Source organism: Dipodomys merriami, unplaced genomic scaffold (assembly GCF_024711535.1).
Source record: "Dipodomys merriami isolate MVZ:Mamm:240054 unplaced genomic scaffold, mDipMer1.0.p SCAF_530, whole genome shotgun sequence".
Classification (NCBI taxonomy): domain Eukaryota; kingdom Metazoa; phylum Chordata; class Mammalia; order Rodentia; family Heteromyidae; genus Dipodomys; species Dipodomys merriami.
Genome location: NW_027206103.1, coordinates 603,020 through 626,876, shown reverse-complemented (window position 1 = coordinate 626,876; position 23,857 = coordinate 603,020). Strand labels below are relative to the sequence as shown.

The window sequence follows — 23,857 nt, the reverse complement described above, 5'->3', positions numbered from 1 at the left end:
TCTATTGTAGTAATGAGATGTACAAGACACAATGTTGAAAACGAACTTTACAACTTGAAAGGGGGTTGAGGGGGAGCAGTTGGGGAGGTGGGGAGGGAAGGGATGGTAGAGGAAAAACAAAGGAAGGGTTAACAGTGCTCGATAAGAAATGTACTAATTATCTTCCTCATGTAACTGTAACCCCTCTGTACAGTATCTTTACATTAAAATATATATTTTAAAAAAGAAAATGGAAAGAAGTTAGATAAAGACATCAAAATACAGAGAGGAAGAGCAATTTTTTTCTGGTTTTCTATAACTCAGTAGGATAATGATTGGGTAAAACAATATATTTCAGGGCTACAAGGGTACAAAATTCATAACACATAAAAATTATTAATATTGTGAGAGATGGAAGTGTTCACTACATTGATTTGATTGTAAACATGTATCTAGTTGCCAGAATGTTCCCCATAAAGAGGTACAAATATTATGTATCTACAAAGAAAGATGGCTCTAGAGAAAGACCAGTATATTGAGCAAGAGTTAAATATACTCTTCGCATTAAGTGGTGAGAAATTAGAAATTTTGACAAACTAACCAGGCAGAGAATACTCCCCAGTTAAATATAAAAATAAACTTAGCACATCAAAATAGACCTTCATTTAACATATGAGCTACTAGTTTGCAAATTAGGAATAGTTAGAAATTGCTAGGAAATTGAGAAATTGTAGGAAATGAGGAACACCTTGGAAGCTTCTTTTAGTCAGACTTACCTGCTGAAAACTAAGTAATTAAGGGTAGGTGGTGACAGTAGGTGAAGAATTGAAGGAATCAGGGATATAGAGAAGGAGTAGGGAGAAGATCTTGGCTGACCAGAGGGTATCAGCTGAGGCCTGGGACTGGTCGTGGAAATCTCCCCATGAGAGCAGGGAGTGGAAAGGGGACGGAGGAGGGGAAACATTTTTTCTGTCAAGGTCTATTTGAATGTTTATAACCTCATTTGTGGATCATACAAAATTATCAATATAGACATAGCCATGGGCAGTACTGGGCATACAGGAAGTTTATATGTCTGTCCCATGATGTCCCAAGACAGCCTATGGGCTAGACATTTCCCCACCTTTGGTTTACAGGATGTAAGCCTGGGAATAGCTACACATAAAAGTTCATTATAGAGGAAGATGCTCTTATACTTCCAAAAAGGAATGGAAAGCCAGCCCTGTGGAAACACAATGAAGAACTTCAAAACAAATCTTTTAAAGTTTATATAGATGGGACTAGAATATGTTAGAAAGAATAACCAGGCTGGGAAAAAAGAGAATTTCTAGTGAGATAAATAACATGTGGTGTTTTCTGATTAGGTTGTCTCAATTAGAGCATAGAATGACTGTGTGTACACTTCAACTCTCTGGGCTATGGGTCAAGGAGCCTGCTGAGTTTTGTTCCTGGTATGCCCTAAGGACAAATAAGGATGTGTGCTGGCCTTCCAGGCCTGGGAAGATAAGGTTGCTAAGCAGAGTGCAGACTGAGGCCCCATAAAGGTCTCCCAGGAGAGGTTTGAGAAGAACGAATAGGGAAGAGTGTTAACTAGGATGATGATTGCATCATTAAAAAATACCAACAGAGAGCCACAGAGCTAAGTGGAATTAAATATCTTTGAGAGAGGGCGATCTGTTCACAGCCTGGATGATGAGTGGGGCCAAATGAGATTACTCAGAGGAGTTTAGCAGACCACGGGCCCATGTTAATTGCCCAGACTAAATGGTGTCCTGGGGCCAGGTTTAGTGAGGAAAATGGAGTGGTAGAGGGCAGGCAACATGTCAGGGGCCAGCAGGGAATGGCAATAGCAGAACAGACTGAGACCACCCAAGAGTGCTGTTAGGCAACTGTCTGTCATAAAACTGGAGTCATGAAGAACGGGGGCTCTGAGCCTGGCCCAAACCAATGCTGCCGAATCAACACTGTGTACAAGGAATCAGATATTTCTTACCAGTGACTCTTGGCTTCAATGATGTTTTAGGGGTAGGCCAATAAAGATGAAAAGATAAGAAACGATTGAAGAAATGTTTTTCTACAAAATATATATCTTGTTATTAGATCCTGTGCTATGTGCTTTCCTGACCACAAATGTTCTCTTGCATGGCCATTGACAGTCAGTATGTGTGGGCCCGTCTCTCACCAAGGAGAGACCTCTGGCTCCCAATACTAGTCCAGCAGTCCTGGGCCCAATGGCAGAAGCTCCAGCTTTTGAGTACTTCTGCAGGTTCTATACAGGATGAAAATGAAGCTGGGTTTTGTTTTTATATTCCTTCCTTCCTCCATCCCTCCCTCCCTCCCTTTCCCTTTCCTCCCTTTCTTCCCTCTCCTTCCCTTCCCTCCCTCCATTCCTTGCCTCCTTGCTTCCTTCCTTGCTTGCTTGTTTCCTTCCTTCCTTCCTCCTTTCCTTTCTTCACTCCTTCCTTCCTTCCTTTCTTCCTTCCTTCCTTCCTTCCTTCCTTCCTTCCTTCCTTCCTTCCTTCCTTCTTTCTTTCCTTCTATTCTTTCTCTCATCCTTTTTCTCTCTTTCTTTTTTTCCCTTAGCCTTCTAGAAGACAGAAGAGCTATGCTCAGAACTTAGTGATACTAACTTAGTGGTACAGATTCCAAAGAATACTAGTGGTACAGCACCAGCCTTAAGTGAAAAAAGTTTAGGGAGAGCGCCTAAGCTCTGAGTTCAAGCATAGAATTGGCATGGGAAAACAAAAAACCTAAAACAAGCAAACAAACAAAAAACTCTCTCACCATAAATAGTCAATACAAGCAAAACACACAGGGACAACATAGAACTTAGTAAGTTCTCTAAAACCCATGCTGCCTTTAAGTTATGCTTGTTTTTACTTCCAGCCACCAATATGTGTGTGTATTTATTTATAAGTTTTAGGACATTGGTTTAGAGACAAAGTAGAGACAAGACTGGTGCCTACTCATCTAATTATATATGCATATATACATACACACATATATATCACACACATTTATTGTATGCTTGGTCTATAACAAGGGATTCTAGACTTCAGAGATACTGAATTCAAAGTGACAATAAAGTGCATATATACTTGGGGTCCAGCAAGATATTGTTACAAAAGGGTTAAAAAATGTCAGGAAGTGAGGGCTGGGAAGGTGGCTCAGTGGTAGAGCGCTTGCCTTGCATGCATGAGGCCCTGGGTTCGATTACTCAGCACCACATAAGCAAAAAGAAAAAAAAATGTCAGGAAGTGAAACTAGAGAAGTAGGTAGATGAGGAATTTAGATTTTACCTGCAAGTCTTATCTAGTGGAGAGTGGCTAGCAGAGGAATTGCATGAATAACTGAATTTTTTAGGACATTGGTTAAGAGAAAAAGTGGAGACAAGGTTGGAGCCAACTGTAATAGTCTACTCATTTTTATTATTTGATAACGATTATTAAAACCAAGCCAAGTGTATACAGGATTCAAGAAACAATATTCGGGAAGTAGAATATTTTGAAAAATATGGTGACTAGTAGATGAGAAAAAATGTAGAGAATCAGTAGATATGTTGGTAAACAGGATAACAGAGACATAAAGTATGGCAGGAGGTATGCTTAATTTCAGAAAGTCTGAACTTAAAGGTTCAAAATTTCAACTTGGCATCTTGTAAAGATATTTGAGAGGAAGTAGGATATACAAACTTAGAAGCAAGGCCTTCATAGCCCTTTTGATGGAACTTTGTTCAGGTCTGTTTGGTCAGTAGTTAACCTTGATCCTTCTTGTTGGGCAAAGAGCAGACTTGCATGCACTTGCTATAAACAAGACTGATTACCCAAGCTTAGTGTTACAGGAGAGCCTGCAACACTATCCAGTTTATGAGCACGTAGGTATCCCTCTGGGTATCTCAGAAGGGAGACACTCAACTCTTAAGCTTATGAGCATGACTGTGGTATAAACCAGGATGGATTATTGCAAATGATGAAAACTTTAAGTGGGATGCTTGCCCAAATGTTTCTGGGAAGAACCCCTCAACAGTAGGGACAAATTAATCATGATACTGAATGCTAACAAACACTATTTTCAAGGATATCAGAAACACATACTTTATGTCTCACCTCTAACTATGGCAAAAACACAAATGCTAAAGGTAGGCCAGAGATTTGACCCATGCTATAACACAGATGTTAGACAACAATTAGATTTTATATTCTCTACTTAGAATGTTCCAACTCATCTATTTAGTATTTGGGGAACACATTTTGCAAAGACATTGAATTATGCATGGTTGCCCCTTGCTTAAGAATATTCACCATCTTTCTTACTACTCCAAATCTCTGGAAAATGGAAAGGACTTTACAGAATGGAGAAGTCTTATTATTAGAAAACCCTTTATTATTAAAAACTCTTATTATTATGAAAACCCTTTATCTTTTTATCCTGTTAACAATCCTTTACTGGGATAGATGCAATGTGCTATATGGACTGGGTGTCTGTAAGCAATGTTCCCTATCCCTAAAGGTTTCCAAGTAATGGAAGTTGGTAAGCATGGGCAGGGTGGAAGCAAAGGAGGTTAATGAGAACAAACTCTTCCATGTGTGTGTGTGTGTGTGTGTGTGTGTGTGTGTGCAAGTAGCAGGGCTTGAACTCTAAACCTAGATAGTATCCCTTAGCTTTTTTTTGCTTAAGGCTAGCATTCTACCTCTTGAGCCATAGCTCCACATTCAGCTTCATACGGATAAAAGAATCTCATGAACTTTCCTGTCTGGCTGGCTTCATATCACAGTCCTCAGATCTAAGCCTCCTGAGTAGTTAAGATTACAGACATGAATCACTGGGGACCAACCAAAGACAAATATTTCTTAAACTTTTACACATAGGTAAATGCCCATACCCTCTAGAAGCACTTGATTCAGGCCTCTGGCAAACCTTTCTCACCTGCATAACCTTTCTCTGTCACAGAAGTGAGAACTGATTATTTATGCGTTTGAAGAGATCTGACTTCCACCTGTGTGTGTTCCCCAAACAAGAACACTGCTCCTTCAGTGCAGTTAACATGTATAACTAAGTGAGCCAGGCCTCATGGCTGATTGAAGCTCTGTTCTAATTCTGTCACCATTATATCCACATAGGAAAATTTTAGGCAGAGCATTAAACCTTAACTTTCTTATGTAAAACATGAATGATACACTCTGTCTGCCTTCAAGGGTGGCTCTGAGGTCCAAATATGAAAACTACACCTTTCTAGAAAACATGGTGGTATCTTCATTGTCCACTTTTATTATTTATAGGGCTGTCTGGATACAAAATATGTCTTTAATACATATACTTGGGCCTGTGAATGCATGCCAGAATCCTGTGACAGATCTTGACTGAAATCAAAGAAAAATGAGCATGCAAAAATGATAACTGGTTTGTGTTTGAATAGTAGGTATTTTCTCTTTTTTAAGTTTTCGGTGGCAATTTTGTTATACTGTTTTCTTTAAAAAAAAAATAAAAGGAAACCAATAGTATGTAGCTATCATTTTGAGGAGCTATCTGTAAGTGGTGACAGAAGTTGAATATTTCATTAAATAAAACACTGCATAGGGCTTGGGAATGTGGCTTAGTGGTAGAGTGCTTTCCAATATGCATGAAGCCCTGGGTTCAATTCGTAAGAACCACATAAACAGAAAAAGCCAGAAGTGGTGGTGCGGCTCAAGTGGTAGAGGGCTAGCCTTGAGCAAAAGAAGCTCAGGAACAGTGCCCAGGCCCTGAATTCAAACCTATGACTGGCAAAACAACAACAACCAAAAAAACCCCCCAACTGTGTGACATCCCTAATTAGTCTTACCCTATCAAGGAAGTTGTCATGTGATTTTCTTATGGCTCTCCCAGGGCCAGTGGCCTCCAGAGCTGCTTGTGCAAGGTGAATGGGACAAGCAGGAAGTTCTATGTGGTAAGGATTCACTGTGCTGCCTACGACACATCAATCAATAGGACTCCACAAGGCTCACCTTCTTCTCTGTCTTACTTGTCCCCTGGCCTTGTTTTGTTTTCTGTTTGTTCATATACTCTTTACTTCCTCTGATACTCTAATCTTGGTCCCTTTTGTAAGACTTCCTTCATTTATAAACAAAAGACATGATGAAATCAGGCGCCCTGTAGACAATAGTCAAAACGCCAACCAGTTATTTTTGCAAAGTACCAAAAGTAATCCACTGAAAGATTTGCCAGTCTCCAATAACCTATAAGCTATTTTTCACAGGATTAGTACTCTGGTTTGGGGGAGGAAGGAGAATGGAAATACTCCTCACATTTCCCTTTTTGAGCCAGCGACTAGCATGTAGTGGGCATCCAGTAGCTGATAAATGAAGGAATGACTTCCAAATAATGACCTGAAGTTGTGCAAAAAAGATGGATTTGGCAGATGGCTCTGGTTCCAATTACCAGTGACCTGGTGTGTACCCTTGTTTAAATTTTCTCTTTGTAAAAGAGAGATTCAAAACAGACAATCTCTACAGTGTCTTCCTGTTCCAAAATCCCTTGCCTGCTCTTTGCCCTTTGCCCTGCCTTGGAGCATCCCTTCAGAACTACACAGCCAACTCTGTACAGATATTATGATCCCATCCTGTATTTCTGGTGCCAGGAAATATCAGAGAGGATGGTGAAGAGGTGACATAGATTAAGATGCGCTGTATACATAAACTGCTTTGCTAAATGGCAAAATAGAATTCAATAAATATCCTACAAAATTAAGAAAAGTGAAGGGAGGTATGGTGGGGGTAAGGAGGATTGGGTGAGACTACACAGTGTTCATAAACTTCTTTGTTGAATGTCAATACCTTTATACAACTAAAGACCATAACAATATTTTTGAAAAAAGAATTAGAGAGGAAAGATGAAGCAGGGGGAGAAAAACTGCATATCAACAAGTGGGTGGAAAAAGGCTTGATGACAAAACAATGACGAGACCTTGGAATTTCTTCTGGTTCAGAGTGAGCAGAACCTCTGGAACTTTCTGTGTGTTTAGAAATCCCAACATCTCGCTAACCTAGCCAGATTCTGACTCTTGGCACTGCCTGTCTGGAGGATTGTGGGCTTTGGCCACCCGTGTACCTTTGTCAAGCAGCCTTTGATACTCAGGATCTTCACAAGGCCAAGTCTCTCTCGGAGGCCCAGCAGGCATCAGTGTGAGGGAGAGAATTTGAAAGCAGTTGCTTGGGCTCATGCCCTCAGCCATGAGACACCATGATTTCATCCCAAGGAGGCCGCATTTCACTCTGCAATGTTCCACTTGCTGTGTTCAATTGCTGGAACCGGAGCATGTATGTTACATTCCCAGACAAAAGGCAACAACAGTGTTCTCTAAAATTTCCAGTTGCAAAGATTAAAGTAGCTGAGGACTGATTACAAGCCATTTACAAAAGGACCCTTTCAAGAAAGACAGTGTGGTTGTCAGCATTTTCCTAGTGGACTTGCACTTAGTTGATCTTTTTTTGTATTTGTTTGCTAAATTCTTGCATCAGCTAATTGGGAGTGTTATAAGTGTTATAAGAGTGTTATAAGTAGAGTTTGTCTGATCCTCATCAGCACTTATGAGGTCAGGCTTGTTCATTCCCATTTTGTGGATGAGGAAAGCAAGCCAAATATCACATGAGCAGTATGAAACAGCTTAGTAGCTGAACCAATGCTTATTCATTCCAGAGTCTGGACAACTGTTATTGTCTTTCATGAATGTCCTCCTTGGCCCTGGTGCCAGTTATTATCTTTGTCAACCATCTCTGGAATGATGGTGAATGCCTGAAGAGCCCTGGGACCGGCCCTCTTCAAAGGCTGCCCATAATCTTAGCTCACTCCGGAGCCAGTGGCATCTCCAGGCAGGCCCAGGGAACAGTAGTTCCTGTACAGTCATGGTATAACAGGGGAGAAGCAGGAGATAACCCAGTGCCCTACTTGGGGAGCAGTGCCAGCAAGGCCTGGCTGTTGTCATGTGTCAGTGATAGACTTCCTATATACCAATGTGACTTATAATTGTCAAACAGTAAGAGATTGCAAAGGCAGAATCCTGGGGTTGCAGAAGTACACACCTCTTTCCACTGTTTGTAAGATGTGGGTAACAGAAGCATGTGGTCAAAGCTACACTCTGAAAGAACAAGTTCAGGCCACATGGGTAATGGGCTATATCCTAAGCATGTTGTAATACAGAAGAACCTATAGAATGGGGAGAGAGAAAGGGAAATACAGAAGAATGGAAGAATGGATAGATTCCATGTGGGAATCAGAACAAAGATCAATGATTTAAAATGGACATGAGTCAGCTGGGTGCTTGTTACATCTGTAATCCTAACTACACAGGAGGCTGAGATCTGAGAATCACAGTTTGGAGTCAGCCCAGGGAAACAGAACCTTTGAAACTCTTATTCAAATTAGCCCGAAAAAAGCCAGAACCAAAAGTATGGCTCCAGTGGTAGAGTACCAGTCATGAGTGAAAAATCTGAGTCAAGAGTGTAAGACCTGAGTTCAAATTCCAGTACTGGCACAAAAAAAATAAAGAAAAAAGAGAGAGAAAGAGAAACAAAGAAAAGACACACAAAGAGAAAGAAAAGAAGAAAGAGAAAAAGAATGAACAAACAAATCTAGGCTGGATGGCTAGCAGAATAATAAGATTAGAATCAGACACTGAAAAGAATCAGACAGAGGTACTGGCTCTACATTTAGAAATGTTGGGCTAAGGTCTTTTTTTTTTGGTTGGTCGTGGAGCCTGAACTCTGGGCCTGGGCACTGTCCCTCAGCTCTTCAGCTCAAGGCTAGAGCTCTACCACTTGAGCCACAGTGCCACTTCTGTTTTTCTGAGTGGTTTTATTGGAGATGAGAGTCTCACAGACTTTCCTGCCTGGGCTGGCTTTGAACTGCGATGCTCAGATATCAGCCTCCTCACCTACTGGCGCCTGGATTTAAAAAGGCAGTGGGATGTGTGAAATGAGATTGGGAGAGCATATGAGTGGCGTTGTTCCCTCCAGGGCCATCTCTTTAAGGGGCCATCTCCCCTTAAAGGTCCCAGTACAGACCTGCTGTCCTATAAGAAGTAGTATCCATTTACAGTGGCCCCATTGGGGCTTCCAGTGCTCACTCAACCCATACTTGGTTTTCTTTACCACAGCACGCTCAGTACCTTGCAGTGCTTTCCACATAGCTGCAACTGACATTTTTTGTGAAAATTATAAATCTCAGAGCCTCTGCAATATTTGTTGAATTATACTAAATAAATGTGATACCATATACATAGAAAGGATAAAATTTATGGGGCTCACTGACAAGCCTTCAGAAGACTGGTCAGTATCCTTGGCCTGAAGTGGTCTATAAAATCCACGAAGTGGAGAGTGGAAAGCACAAGGCAATCATTCTGAGCAATTTAAATGCTTTTGGACCTGTTCTATCATTTTAAAGTAACAAAACTGATTTACTCTTTAAGACTAAAGGAACTAAAGATGCTAAATTTTATGTTGTATCTATGATTAATGCTTTCAGAGACTTAAATTTATATATTAACTTTTATCATGGAGATCAAACTATAAGCTTATAAACTTTTCTTTTCCTTTTTAAAATATAAGACACAAGATATATCTTTGATTTATCTTAATTCTTAATAATAATTGTTATTAGGGTTTTCCATACATACACATATACATATAAAAATCTTTCAAATTAGAGGTTGAAAATTAACTTCAATATATAGGTATAAAGATTCATATTCAAATATTTACCTCATATTGTTTGTATAAAATCCTCTACCAAGGTATAGTAGATACATGTGTATACATGTATGTGTGTGCATATATACACTTTTTTTCTTGGTTCCTGTTTTTAAAATGTTATTATTCTACACATATGCTCCAGAAGGAGCATATTCCACATTAAGAACAGAGACTTTGAATGAATAATTTTGATTTCTTAATGTTTCTCATTAAATACTATGAGCATTACTGCTGCTTGGGTCAGAGCTTAATTACAGCTATCACAGTTCACACCAGGCTTAAATGGTGGTCTCAAGCTGGTAATTAAATGACTTTCTTTTGGTATAGTTCTGTGCCAGTCATGTTAAATAAAAATGTTCTCAAAATGAGAAGAAAAATCTTTTGTATCCCATGAATGCCTTTATAATTTAAACTATAGGGTAGCATCTTGTTTTTAATTTTACAATATACCAACCATAGACCATAGACATTATAAAAAAATTCCATCTCAAAAGTATCTGTTCATTCTGCTACATAAAACAATGTAATCCACACTGCTGTATCTACACAGATCCTCACGTTTCATAGCCTTAAAAGGCACTGACATGAAAAATCTCTTTCACCAATAAAAATGGAGCAGCAAACAGAAGAAACTAAAGTGAAATAGTTTTTAAAAATGTATGTATGTGCAACCAGAATTAGTCGGTTTGATTTATCTTACATGATACTGACTCCATTGCTAGTAAAGATTAATTGTATTATGGCGCTCTTGGCATGCTATTTTCCCAGTTCATTTCTCAGTATGACATTTCTTATTTTTCTCTGCTACAAAGCACTGCTATCATAATTTTCACCTGCTGAGTTTACATTACTAATGATAATATTAAAATTTAGAAGGTTTTCTTTGACCTTTATGGTAGTAAATTAGGTCATGAAAATAGATGGGATGCAATCTGATAAATGGGAAAGAAAGCCATTTAATTATTATAAAAGTAAATCAAATTTCACTATGTCTGCCTGGCATACTGTGAGATCACAGCAAACATTAATTTGACCCCATTCCCAAGACTCCAAAATTGAATTCTCTCTCCTCGCTGCCTTGTGGCATATGTCATGCATGGGAAACACTCCAAGAATGGAGTGTTCTGGATAGCTGCTATATGATTTATGAACAACTTGATCTATGAACAAATACGGTCTATGGACAATTTCACATACATTGAATAACATAAAGCAACACAATGCAAAGCAAATAATCATCATAGATGACAGACAGGTGCTGGTGCTCTCATTGACACCAATTTACAGATGGACAAAGGGAGGCACAGACTAGGTACTAAAGGAGCATCCTTAAGTTTTCACACCTGGTAAGGAGTCTTGCCAAGATCAGGCCCAGACAAGCAGGTTCCAGATCCATTAGTACACTCCACCCTTTTCTTTTTCCTTTTTGTCTGTCGCATGCCATTTTCTCACAGCTTGACTTGTGGTGTGTCCGAATGGGCTCTTCTGCACTCAGTCCCACAGACTTGACTGGCCCTGACCAAAGGTGGGTGTGGGAGGCACAGAAGGCAGGTGTGTATCCGTCAGTCTTTTTCACATTCTCCAAATGGATGTGATGAATTTTTAAAAAAATGTATCGTTAAGTAGCTGCATAATTCAATATGTCAGTTTATGTATCCTGATCAATGCCAATCTTTTCATAATTCTCACTGATCTCTCCCAACCTCTCCCAGATGTGATATTGATTTAAGGGCATCAAATGAAAAGGAAGAAGACAAAAGGTTATATTTAAATTAAATGGGGAAATTAAAGATATTTATGTTCAGGAATTCTGTCCCTGAGTTTTTTTTTGGCTCAAGGCTAGCACTCTACCACTTGAGCCACAGCACCACTTCTTGCTTTTTCTGAGTAGTTTATTGGAGATAAAAGTCTTTAAGACTTTCCTGCCCAGGCTAGCTTTGAACTTCAATCCTCAGATGTCAGCCTCCTGAGGAAGTAGGATATTTTTTAAGCAGACCACTGGTTGGGAATTACTATGTGTTTTCTTTTGGAGGTAAATAGCACTGAATAGTACTGAAGTATTATTTAGACATTTGGTCACCTCAGTTTGGCTTAATCTGATTAGAACTTACTAAACTTTGGCTCTTGGCATTCTTCAAATATTTACTGGACAGCTAGTATAACAATAGGCTTTGTGTTAGATAAAAAGATAGAGAGCTGAATATTAGAAAATCCTACTCTCAGATTGTAGAAGTTAAGAAGATGGCCCAGCAGGTAAAATATGTCCAAACACAGATGCCATCAGCTTTGACCAGGCAAGGCCACTGGTGCTGTGTCAGCCTAGCGTGGTACCCAGGCTAGCCTCAGTGCAAGGTAGGAGGCACTGATACTCAAAGTGTGCTTCATAGACTGCCAACCCTAACTACTGTGGCACTTAATAGAAATGCAATTTCCTAGGTCCCAGAAATCTGTGCTTTGAAAGGATCTCTGGTTCTGTGACTTCCTAAAGGTTGAAAAGCATTTCCTAGAGAATGTAAGGCTCAAACACATATAACAATTAAGCAAGAAAAGAAATTATGAAACTGGACGAAGTAATCCTTACTATCTCAATTCTAATGTTTACAGTCTACAAGGCATCTACAGATACTTGTTTTTTTCTCAGATAATACACAGAAAGAAGCATTTCCTCTCTCTCATCTAACCAGATCCAATAATTTCAAAGCAGCATTTGAGGCTGCTGGAATGCTGTCAGTACCTTCATCAATCCATAAGCATTACAAATACTTGTGCTTACATAGACTCTTTACAATGGTACTTCTATAAGGGATACACACAGTCCCCTGCTTTGAGGCACTTATACTTCATTTGAGGATAAACCTGTCATTTCTGACCTACTCAAAATGTTTGAGATGTTCTCACATACCTTGGGAATCTGGGGAAAATGGTAATTGATTTGGCCCAATCCCAGGGGAAGGCCCCAAGCCATGAGAATTGAGCTAGGCTTTAAAAAAAAATAGGTGAAATTTGCATTGTAGGCAAAAAGGATGACATGATAGATAGAGGAAGCTGGATTATCAATAAAAAAATCTAATCATTTAGAATTTTTAATGGATGCTTCACCTAGCTAAATTTGACCTGTGGGCTAAAGCCAATTTGTGCAGGATCTGAAACCAACTCTTAATTACTATAGCAAGCCAAAAGTTATTCTGTTTTTACCAAGGAGATCAATTTGAATATTTTCATATAAAATGGTTATGAATAATGTGTATGTGTGGTGTGGTATATGGAGACCACAGAATTACACCTTGTGAACTGAGTGTGCAAGAATGATGTGTGTGTGTGTGGCATGTGGAGAGATGAATTATACCTGGTGGACACTAGGGCTTTTGCACTTGTAGCCTTTCTTACAGCTTCACGCCACTGTTCTCAAAGTTGGCATGGTAAGGAATTGCCTCTGCAAGTTAAATTCTGTAAGTCTCTAAACATAAGTAGCTCATCAGCATACACTAAGCAGTCTGGAAATTATCCAGACAGAGAAAGCCACACTGTAATCTCACGGGGAAGCTGGCATAATAGAAATTATGTGATACTGTATATGAGTCGACAAATCTCCCCACCAGGACAATTTTAGAGCTTGGGAAGGCTGAAGCCTAGAGGATTTTTCAGGGATAAAGGGGAAAAAAACTTAAATAAACAGAAAATTTTTCTTGGGTGAAAAAAAAAATCCATCTGTGTTCCAAGGCTGGTGAATCTTTTCAGGAGAAACTTCAGCGCTTTTGAGAATAGTTACCGTTCTCAGAAATGAGTAAGGGGCTAAACAGTAAGCTTCCCAGGGACTCACATGGTAACAAGGTGCTGCTGTCCAGGTGCTGGGCAAGGACCAACGTTCCTGTATCCCTAAGTATTACACATTTTCAGGAAATTCTTTACTGTTTCTGTAGACAGTGTAACAAAGTCTGTGGATCTCCTTTGCTTACCAGTGTTCCTTCTGAATTCCACTTTTGTTCTGCCTGTGTTAGGTATGTACCTCCCCCAGGAGATTCCCACTGGAATGCAATTTACTGATGTATAGAGTTATCTACCATGCGTTAGTTTTGGAGCCACAGGTAGAAGGATTACAACCTTCTTAAAGGTTTGATCAGAATGTCCGATTTGGCCCTCAGTTGGCTGCTCCCCCACCCCCAAAGATCTCAGGAGGGAGGACTGATGAAGCTTCAGCTGGTGGCCATGAACTTACTCCTTGGCTAAGGCCTGGCTACAGCACAAGGAGGGGTGATCTGGAAAGAGTGTTGAGGCTGAAGCATTGAGATGTTCTTCATTTGGTGGTGAGCAATTTAAAGGAATTTATTTCCAAGACTAAGTTGTGTAGTTTCTTCCACTGGTATTTTTATTTCCAGACTAACATTTGAGCTTTTTGCTTTGGATTCATGAACTTTATTTTTGGTGCAGCTTTCTCGGAAGTGTGGATGCCCGTGTGGCCACCAAGCACATTTATGATGAAAGCAGATTTCACTCCTGGAGTTGGCAGGGGGGCGTCATATGACGGTGGAAGCTTTATGGGCTGCCAACGTTGATTTAGAGAGGTTGAAAAGTAGGCAGCAGAGAGTCATGGAACAAGGGACTCTTTCTGGCCCATCTTTCCTGCTCTTCTCCCCTTTTTCTTTTTACTTTCACACCTCCATTTTTACTTTGTCATCTTCCTACACATTCCCTCAGACAAATGCCACCAGCCAGGGAATTATGTGGCAATATGATGGATGAGGTCTGAGGATGAAGAGTGAGTTGAGAAATAGAGAATGGCTGGTGCTTGTGATATTACAGAGCCATCCAGGAGAGCGCAGCAGTGCTGAACCTGAGTCCACATGGCACACCAGCACCAAGGACAATGCCTCCCTCCCAGGCTGACCCCAGCATGGCAGGTTCATCTCAAAGTTATGGTGGCTAGCAGATGCCAAGGAATTATGGAACTCACTACTGAGAACTAAGCAATAGTGCATTTCACATGTATACCTTGCCCCTGGCTCTTCACAGACAACTGGTCCTAATGCAGCCACAGTGTGGATTGAAGGCACTGAGGTAAAGGTGACCCCTGCCTCTCCTCCACGGTCTCATGAGACCACTAGAGCACGATGCTGCCCCTTTTGGACTCCTGGCTTTGTCCACAAGTAATGCTGAATGTTCCTTTTGTGTTCAGGATGTCAGGCAGGGGTAGGCTGTCTCCCAGGTGAGGCAGGAGTGCTGTGATGGAGCAACCTTGGTTTCCTGTGGCTTTAGAATGGTACCACTTGCATCAAAGTCATGGCTCTGTCTTTGTATCTGCAGCTCTTGCTAATAATGTAGGCATTTCATGTAATATCTTCACCACAGTTAGGAACAAAAACTTAATTTTCTATTGGGACGGGATAGAACTCATTTTGTTCTTTTAATGGATCCCTCTCTCTGGGGGGTAGCAGAGATGTTAGCCTGATTCCATTACCCTTAGCCTGGGAATCACACAGAGCACAAGTGCTACAAGCCTTAGGCTGTAAAGAAGACTGACATGTAGTGCACAGCATAAGACCCAAATAGCATATCTAAGTATTGTTTTTCTAAATGATTTATGAAGTGTATAGGATTTGCCTTTCTCTTTAAAGTGAAAATGTGCTTCAGAGTGATTTCCTTGTCCCATGGATGAACTCAGCATGCTCTCTATGAGGTAAGACTCAGACATTATTATGGTCTACCTGTTTCATGTGGGGCTGAGGTTTAATCATCTCAAAGAATCAGTGAGCTCTCTACATCTCTAAATCCTGACCAATCACAAAACTTCTCTAATTACAAAGTACTTAATGATAGATGAATTAAACAATATGTTCTTATAGTACATTCATTGAACACTACCCATGACAGCAAAAACAAATATTTTGAGGCCCATAAAAGAGGTGGTAAAATAGATTATATCTATTGCATGAAATATCAGGAAATGATTAAAAATCATACTAAGACAACATGTTTAATAACACTGGAAAATGTTCATGATTTAGTTTAGCTTTTTCATTGCTTCATTTTGTCTTTTTTTTCCTTACCTATTTTTCTCTTTGTTTTAAATTTCAATTTTAGTGTTATCAGGTTTGAAGTCAGGGTCTCACACTTGCGGGGCAGATGTTTTGCCATGTGAGCCATACCCTCATAATTTATGCCAAAAATAGGTGCGGGTGGCTAAAATTGTCTACAAAATATGCTATCAATCTGGTAAAAATGTATATATATACATATTGAGAAATACATACAATAGAGAAAATATTATGAAGTGGAAACACTCATTTTGGGGGGAACAAAATTATTTTTTTGGAGCAAAATTCTATATGATTTTTTTCTTTGTTTTTCTGAACTTCCAAGTTTTCTCCCAAAAGAAAGTAGCATTTTTTTCAGATAAATGTATTTATATGCCCTACCTCTGAAACTACAGCCTCCCATTCTAATTGGTTGTACCTGCTTTTATATCAGGTAGAATGACCATAAACTTTTAGGGGAAGTACATTCTGTCTTCAAAATGGATAGCTTTGTTCATCATGGCTTTATCTAGACATATGTCCATATGTTTGCATGATCATATCACACAGAACTAAATTCACATTACCTTCCCTGTTTTTCTCTAATCTGGTTTGGGAGAAGAAAGTATGTTCACTTAAACTCAGCCTGAGAGTGGCATTAAACATGTACTAATTCCATGACAAGTTCCAGAACACTCTTGGACCAGCAGGTACCACTGACTTCTGTCCTTATGGCAAAATTCCAGTCTTAGTTCTAGACTCTTGCCGTCCTCTGGTAGTCACACACTGTCATTTGACGGTGAGGTGCCTGGGAAGGAAATGTCCCTGGAGCACTGACTGGAAGCAAGGATTCCGTCCTTCCCCCGTGAGCTGGCTGCACCCATCCTCAATACTAGTCCCCTGTCTTATTCATCCTTGGATTTCTGCACAAGCCAGGAGCAACTGTACACCCACAAGGTTTCCCCTAGACAATAACATTCTCCAGTGGGGTGGGATGTGAGTGAGGTTTTTTCAGGTGGAATTACTTCTCACCAAATGGTAGCACACATGGTTAACTGAGAACAGGAAACATGGTAAAACAGTTCGGTGAGGCCAGCTTCATGGGCAGGTTAGGGGAGAAGAGAAGCAAGCATCATTAGGAGGAAATCAGGGATAGCATAAGAACTGAATAGAAGGACAGGCCAGTTATGTATATGAGCATTTCCTATGTGAGGAAATGCATGCGTGGTGAAGGGAATGTTAGTCTGTGAATACCTACATTCTCAATTTCAGGCTTCTATGGGGCAAATATGACTCTAGGGATCAACAGACTTGGGTCCATCTCTCCTTGAAGGGAGACAAGTACCACAGTAACACAATGGTTACTGATTACATGCTGGGGGTCTTACGAGTTCTCTGTGTGCTACTCTTCACATCCCACTCCTACTGGCTCCCTTCAGGCACCATGGAGTCAGTCCTTCTAGTAGAGGCTGTGCTTGCATACTTACCTGGAGACCCTCATTCCCATAGCAGTATTGATGAGAAGGTAGTGGGACAAGCAAGCTTGTTAAATGTATGAGAACAGGAAGTTGGCTCCACAGGGGCCAGGGACCACATCTTAATTACTCACTAAATGAATTTCCAGAACCTAGCTGGTGCCTGGTGTGCAAAGCTGGTATCAAATTCCTGATATCTATGATCATGTCAGCATTATGCAGCAATAACTCTTGGAGATAATGTGATTCATATTTTTGTTTTAGAAGAGTAGGAGTTCAGTAAATTTCTTAGGAGCACCAGGACAGGAAGTAGAGCCAGGCAGGGCTAAAGGAACTTAGTGCTCAGATCTGTTCTGAATACTCTAATCTGCTGCCTCCTTCAAAGACTATAAAAGGGTAAAAGGGGGAAGGCAAGCTACATGGAAACACATAGAAGGGACAGCAAGAGATGGTTGGGGGCAGGCTGTGAGGAGAAAAGTAAAAAGATGGGGCACCTTTGATGTCATACAGGAAGCCTGCTGTCCAAGTCCTTTGCTGGGACCTTGGGATAGCCCATAGGTTGGGACTGGAAAGGGGGAAAACTACTGTCTCTGTCTTGTCTATTCACCTCTCATTTTAAGATTTGGGATACTCTAAAACCAGGGCTCAAATTGATATAGGAAGACACAATGGGACCTGAGGTATTCTTTCCCTTTTTGAACACAGCATGGTGAAATTGCCTGCCCATTGTAGCCTTGTTTATTACCCACGATGGGGTTCTTAACTGGTGCTTTACTTGTCTGAAGGATGTAAGCCACACCCTAACTGGGGAGAGGACTGAGCTTCTGCTTGGGCTCTTGCATAGACATCATTAAAATATATGGCTAACAATAGCTTTCTCAAGAAACTTGAAGAATGTTCTTCCCACAGTATCTCTTGCATGCTCTCCTAATGTTTTTACCCTGACAGATTTAAAGACAGCTCCAAGGATTTACCTTCTTAGGGAGACCACATGAAAAACTGAGAAATCTTTTTTCTTTTGTGTGTTTGTTTTATTGTTGGTTAGAAGGGTGTTCTGTTTGACCGTGTATTGGCCAGTAAACCATTTTACAGATTGCACACATCTTTAACCCTGGGGTAGGAAATTGGACAACTAGGGGTGAGCAAGGGGGTGGCAGCTTCTCTATGAGTGAAACAAAGCCAGAAGGGGAGATGCGCAGGGAAGCCTCTTAGACCAAACATTGTTCTCCACACTGGTAGCTTCAGCTCCCACTTTGTGTCAATCCTCATCTGCTCCTGCATTCCTTCAATCCCTCCTGCTTCCCTCCCCCTGAACACTAATACACCCACTGGAATCACAGGTAGTGATGCTACTGGAGAGAACTATTTTTTAAAAAAAGATGTGATATGAAGCTGGATCATCTTATTTTCTAATTTGTTTTATATTAGCTAGTTGGCAGTTCTAGGTGTTGGAAATAGTTTAGAGATGGGGATCCAAAGGAAATTTATAGTTTTGCTTTCTAGGAAAAAAAGAAATTTGGAAGAACTTAAATCTCTAAAGGGAATGGGATAAAGGCTCATTTTGAACTTAAGTCCATGTCAAAAGTAGAACTGCCCATCTGTTTTTAACCCAGTTCGAATACAGGGATGAAAGTACAGAAAATCAGCAAGTGTGAGACCAAATTGTCTAATTCCTCTCAGAGACCAGGTTGGCCTCGATTTGGGGCTATTCGTGGTTTTAGCCTTCAGAAAACTTTTCTCCTGGGCATGATCTAATGAAGAATCTCCTGCTATGCGGGACAAGATGTCTGTTTGGGGAGTGCAGGAATGCCAGACGAGGGGTTAGCCAGAATATGTTGGTGCTCAGTAAAATACAAAACCTATAAAAAGGTAATAGTCACATACCATCAACAGGTTGACTAGAGACTATGGCATAAGATAAAATCACAAGACCAACATATCTGTTAACAGACCAGTCTGGCTGACTGGAGCCTGCCAGAAGTCCGAAGCTCTCTACAGACTTTAGGACTCTGCATATAATACACAGAACCCCCAGAAACAGATATGAGAAATGCAAGTAAAGTTTAATAGTGTTAATTACAGTATTATTTGTCATAGCAAAATATAGGTATATACTCAGTTATTCAACCTACATTATACAGTCACTGTGTCATATCTTTGAGGAATTGTTGGTAGTCTGAAAAGTATTTAACTTATAGTGAGATACCAAAAATGAACAAATGAGACAATGTACTAATTCTTACTCATTTCCTTACAGGTTCTTTCCTCTGATGATGTACACAGTAGAGAAAACTAAAATGGGATATTAATAGTAGTTATCTCTCAGAAATGAGATACTAAATTATTTTCTTTATTTTGTATTCTTTTCTGTAATGTGCAAACTTCAAATGTAAGTTATTAATGGACTTTTTTTAAAGTATCTGTAGATCCACTAAGAATATCCACTTATGTCAATACTGGTTGCTATACCGTAATTATCAATAAGTAATAATGTATAAAATTTCTACCCAGATGTGTGTAATTATAGTGAAAAACATCCTGACTTATCAATAGCCTTGGGCCCCAGGCTTATTCCTCCTGAGCCACATTAAAATTCATCCTGCTGCTAAGCACTGGTAACTCATGGCAGTAATCTTAGCTACTTAGGAGGCAGACATCTAGTATTGAAGTTTGAATCTAGCTTGAGCAGGAAAGTCTGTGAATCTCTTAACTACCAAAAAGCAAAAAAAAAAAAAAAAAAAAAATGGAGCTATGGTCCACATGCTAGAACATCGACCTTGAGCAAAGGAGCTAAAGGACAGCACCGAGGCCCTGAGGTCAAGCCCCAGTACCAGCACAAAAATGTAAACTAAAACAAACAAACATCCTGCCAAAGTCCTGCCTGGTATGTAACATACCAGTGTTTAAGAGTGAAATTTGTACCTGTTGAGTATCTCCTCTAGGCTAAGTATCTCTATCCAGCCCTTAACACTCTTATTAACATGGAAGGTGAAGTTCACAAGGACCATGTGCCCAATTAAATTCGACTTAACTCTCTCATTCTGGTTTGCAAGCCATGTTTCTTTCAACCTTGGTAGCTCTGGTGGCCACTTCAGAAGAGATGGAGATTGCATTATAGATGGTTTTTTTTTTAAACCCATCTTCACAAACTATTTTATTACAGCTTCTAATGCCTGGCCCAAATAACAATTAAAAAAAAAAATCTTTGCTTTCACATTACTCTCACCGAAGCACAGACAAAAGAAGCCAAAATTGCAGACATCAAAGACAGACAGATGACTAACTCACCTACTGGCAAAGCCCTGGCAAACAAGTCAGAGACTTAAAATTAGGCTAGCTTCTGCCCAGTGGGGAGGTGGCCACCAGCAGTGAAGGGAGAGGGGGAGGGAGGGGCTAGCAGGCCATGTCCTTTCCAAACATTCTCAGTCGCCCTCAGCCAAGGTGTCATGGCTACCTCTTCTTCCCCGGCAGAAAATGACCATCTCTGGTCATTTCTTTGAGCTGATTAAAAAAGCCTACCTTGTAGATCCTACAAAGGTTTAAAAATATAAAAATCTTTCCTCCACAAGGGATTAAAGGCTTCAATGCTGATCTTTCTTTAGTTTTTTTTTTTTCCTGTTTAATAATAGATGACTTCAATGTTTTTCAACTAAGGGCCTAATGGCTAGATGTCATATCAGGCTCTCTTTACACACACACACACACACACACACACACACACACATCATCATCATCATCATCATCATCATCATCATCATCTATATCATTATCATCTACTTTAATCCAATCAGCACCAGAACAACTTCTTACTCAGAACCTTACAATTCCAATCCATTATCCATTATCTCATCTGCTTCTCACATGAACCCTTAAGGAAGAAAGGAAGGAAGGAAGGAAGGAAGGAAGGCAGGCAGTATAATTCCTTTTAACAAGGGTGGGAAATTGAGACCCCATGCTGCTCTGTCTGGCTTATTTAATTAGACAGCAACTTCCTTTTGCAGAGGGACTGGCCCAGAGTGGAGTGGATATGAAAGTTTTGATTCCAAAGGTGTCAGCACTGGGTCCCTGGAGTACAGGAACCTGAAGAAGGGTCTGGGAGTAAGAATGAAGGTAATGAACTGTTCATGTCACAATATTGCCAATGGGGATAGCACTGTGAGAGTCCCTTCTTCCAGTTCCCTGTCCTACACATCCATCAAAGTCCAGCCAAATCCCACAGATCCAGGAAGCTTTTTTTTTCTTGATTACTCACAATAAAGCTATAATAACAATTACAATATCATGATAGGTTTTTAAGGGAAATAGGAAAATGAAGCACAGAGAAGTGAAGTAACTTATAAAGCAGACACTGTTTATAAGCAGCACTTCAAACTGTATCCCATCCCAACTGTTCCACCCTTTTGAACATGCCACACTCTATCACCAAATTTTCCTTAAGTATCAGTTCCTTAAGAGTAGATGACATGGGGGCTGGGAAGGTGGCTCAGTGGTAGAGCACTTGCCTTGCATGCTCAAGGCCCTGGGTTCGATTCCTCAGCACCACATAAGCAAAAAGAAAAAAGCCGGAAGTGGTGCTGTGGCTCAAGTGGTAGAGTGCTAGCCTTGAGCTGAAGAGCTGAGGGACAGCGCCCAGGCCCAGAGTTCAGGCCCCATGACCGGACCCAAAAAAAAAAAAGAGTAGATGACATGCCTCCCGCTTTTCCAAAATCCCTACCCTTTACCCTTTACAACTTAGCAGAATACCAGGATCACAGGAAGGTAAGTATCCTATGTGAAATATTATTTGGGTGGGCCCAAATAACTAGAAAACAGGATATTCTGGGCACTTGGATTATTAGGCTGTCTGAAATATATAATTAAAATAAAGATGAATGTGAAATATGTAATTTCTCCTAGATGTGTTTAATCAGGCATTCATCATCACATCTGACTCTGTGCTACATAAAAAGAACCACTTAGTAAGCATTTCCTGTGATAAAAGTAATCAGGTACACAGAGACCTCAGAGAGATTTAAGTAAAGGCAAAACCAACACCATTGGACATAGGGATAGACAATGCTCTACACAAGGAATAATACTCTGTCTAAGACTGTTGAGCTTACAAGACAAAGAGAATACTTATCTCTTGCTTGGCAAATGAATATTTAAGAGACAGTGAGAGAGGAAGCAGAGAGCTCATTGGGATCTGCTCACCATCATCAAGAAGGAAGATGCATCCTGCTACTGTGTAGGGTCAGAAACAGAAGAGAAGTACTTCCTTGGACAAGTTTTTGTGCAAGTGAGCAACTCAGAGATCTCTTCAGCATGTCAATCACTTAATTATCACCTTCCTTGGCAGGCAAAGTTAAATATACATGCAATATACAACTTATTTACCGGGGTCTCATTGCATTTACTTAGCTTTGGAAATATAAAGGGCTCAAGAAAATGCATTGAGATCAGAAACTTTTGAAGGTAGGGATTAGCTCAAGGACATTTAACTTGACATTTGCTAAACTAAGCTAACAATAGCGGAGCTATCTACCACATTTTTTTTTTTAGCACAGCCTGTATAATAATCTTAAAAGACTGAAAAGCAGCATTTTATTTATAACATAAATATCCCACAGTTCACCCTAAACCCAATGAGAAGAGGAAACACCAGGTTCCTGGTACATACATTTGTGTCCTCGTGGCTGTGGCCATTGGTCTCCACCAACTCCTTTGTACCTTTTAACTGAAACATTTAAAGAAAACAACAGTGAAAGAAGAAGCAAGTATATCTGTTAAGTATATATCCACTTATTAGCTCTGATTTATCTGAGGTTGCATTTTATAAAACTTCCAGTGAAGGAAAACAGATGGAGCACATCATTCTAATGAGTCTTGTTGAAACCAATTTGAGATTTTAAGAAGCTTGAAGGGCTGGCCAAAAAGAGAGAGAGAGAGAGAGGGAGGAAGAAAGAAAGAAAGAAAGAAAGAAAGAAAGAAAGAAAGAAAGAAAGAAAGAAAGAAAGAAAGAAAGAAAGAAAGAAAGAAAGAAAAGTAAAGAAGAAGAATCTTGGTCATTATTTTTGAATAATAAGATTAGAAGGCATAAAACATATAAAAGTGGTTCTTAAGAATAAGAAACGATTTCGTTTCCTACTTGGATTGCTATTAATTTAAACCCTGCAGTGTTTGCAAGTTGCCATCAGCTAAATGATGTTCTGCTAACGATCACTCATGAATGATGGGTTTGCCTGACATTGGAACACGCCGCAAGGCTACAGTACATGTCCTCCCTGAGAAAGAACATGTCTGAATGACTGACACCGTATCTGGACCTAATGAGAGAGGACGCTTTGCTTCTTTTCCTAGAAAACACTCTTCTCTCTCAAAAGGCCCCAGAGTAATGAGCTACCAGGAGGTTTAGGAAAGCTGTAATTAGCATTTGATCCTGTCTTGGCTAGGAGCAGACCTCTAGAGACAGGTAGTAAAGGAATAGGTGAGGTGGCCTGGCAGCTCCTTGACAACATCTCTGCTGGGCTTTTTCCTGCTTCATAGGAAGGACTTACGGTGGGAAACAGGTACTTAAAACTGGAAAGAAAAGAACAATCATATATCCCACCAATGTGTGTGGATTCTGTACACTGGTTCTTCCTGGCCATCTGTGCATATTAAAGTGAAAGTATTTAGGCTTTCCAGG

The 23,857-nt window shown here is 40.1% G+C and overlaps 1 protein-coding gene across 11 annotated transcripts in view; it reads right to left on the bottom strand.

Moving 5' to 3' along the window:
• The window catches only part of LOC138811488 (ecto-NOX disulfide-thiol exchanger 1), a 542,054-nt gene that overhangs the window by 33,660 nt on the left and 484,537 nt on the right, over positions 1 to 23,857 (bottom strand). For 10 of the 11 annotated variants that reach the window (XM_069999197.1, XM_069999187.1, XM_069999195.1 and 7 more), the window contains one exon: positions 22,850 to 22,906. The exons of the other annotated variant lie outside the window; for it this stretch is intronic. In XM_069999197.1, the coding sequence (XP_069855298.1) occupies positions 22,850 to 22,906 (57 nt within the window). The remainder of the gene's footprint in view (positions 1 to 22,849; positions 22,907 to 23,857) is intronic. 11 annotated transcript variants of the gene reach the window in all.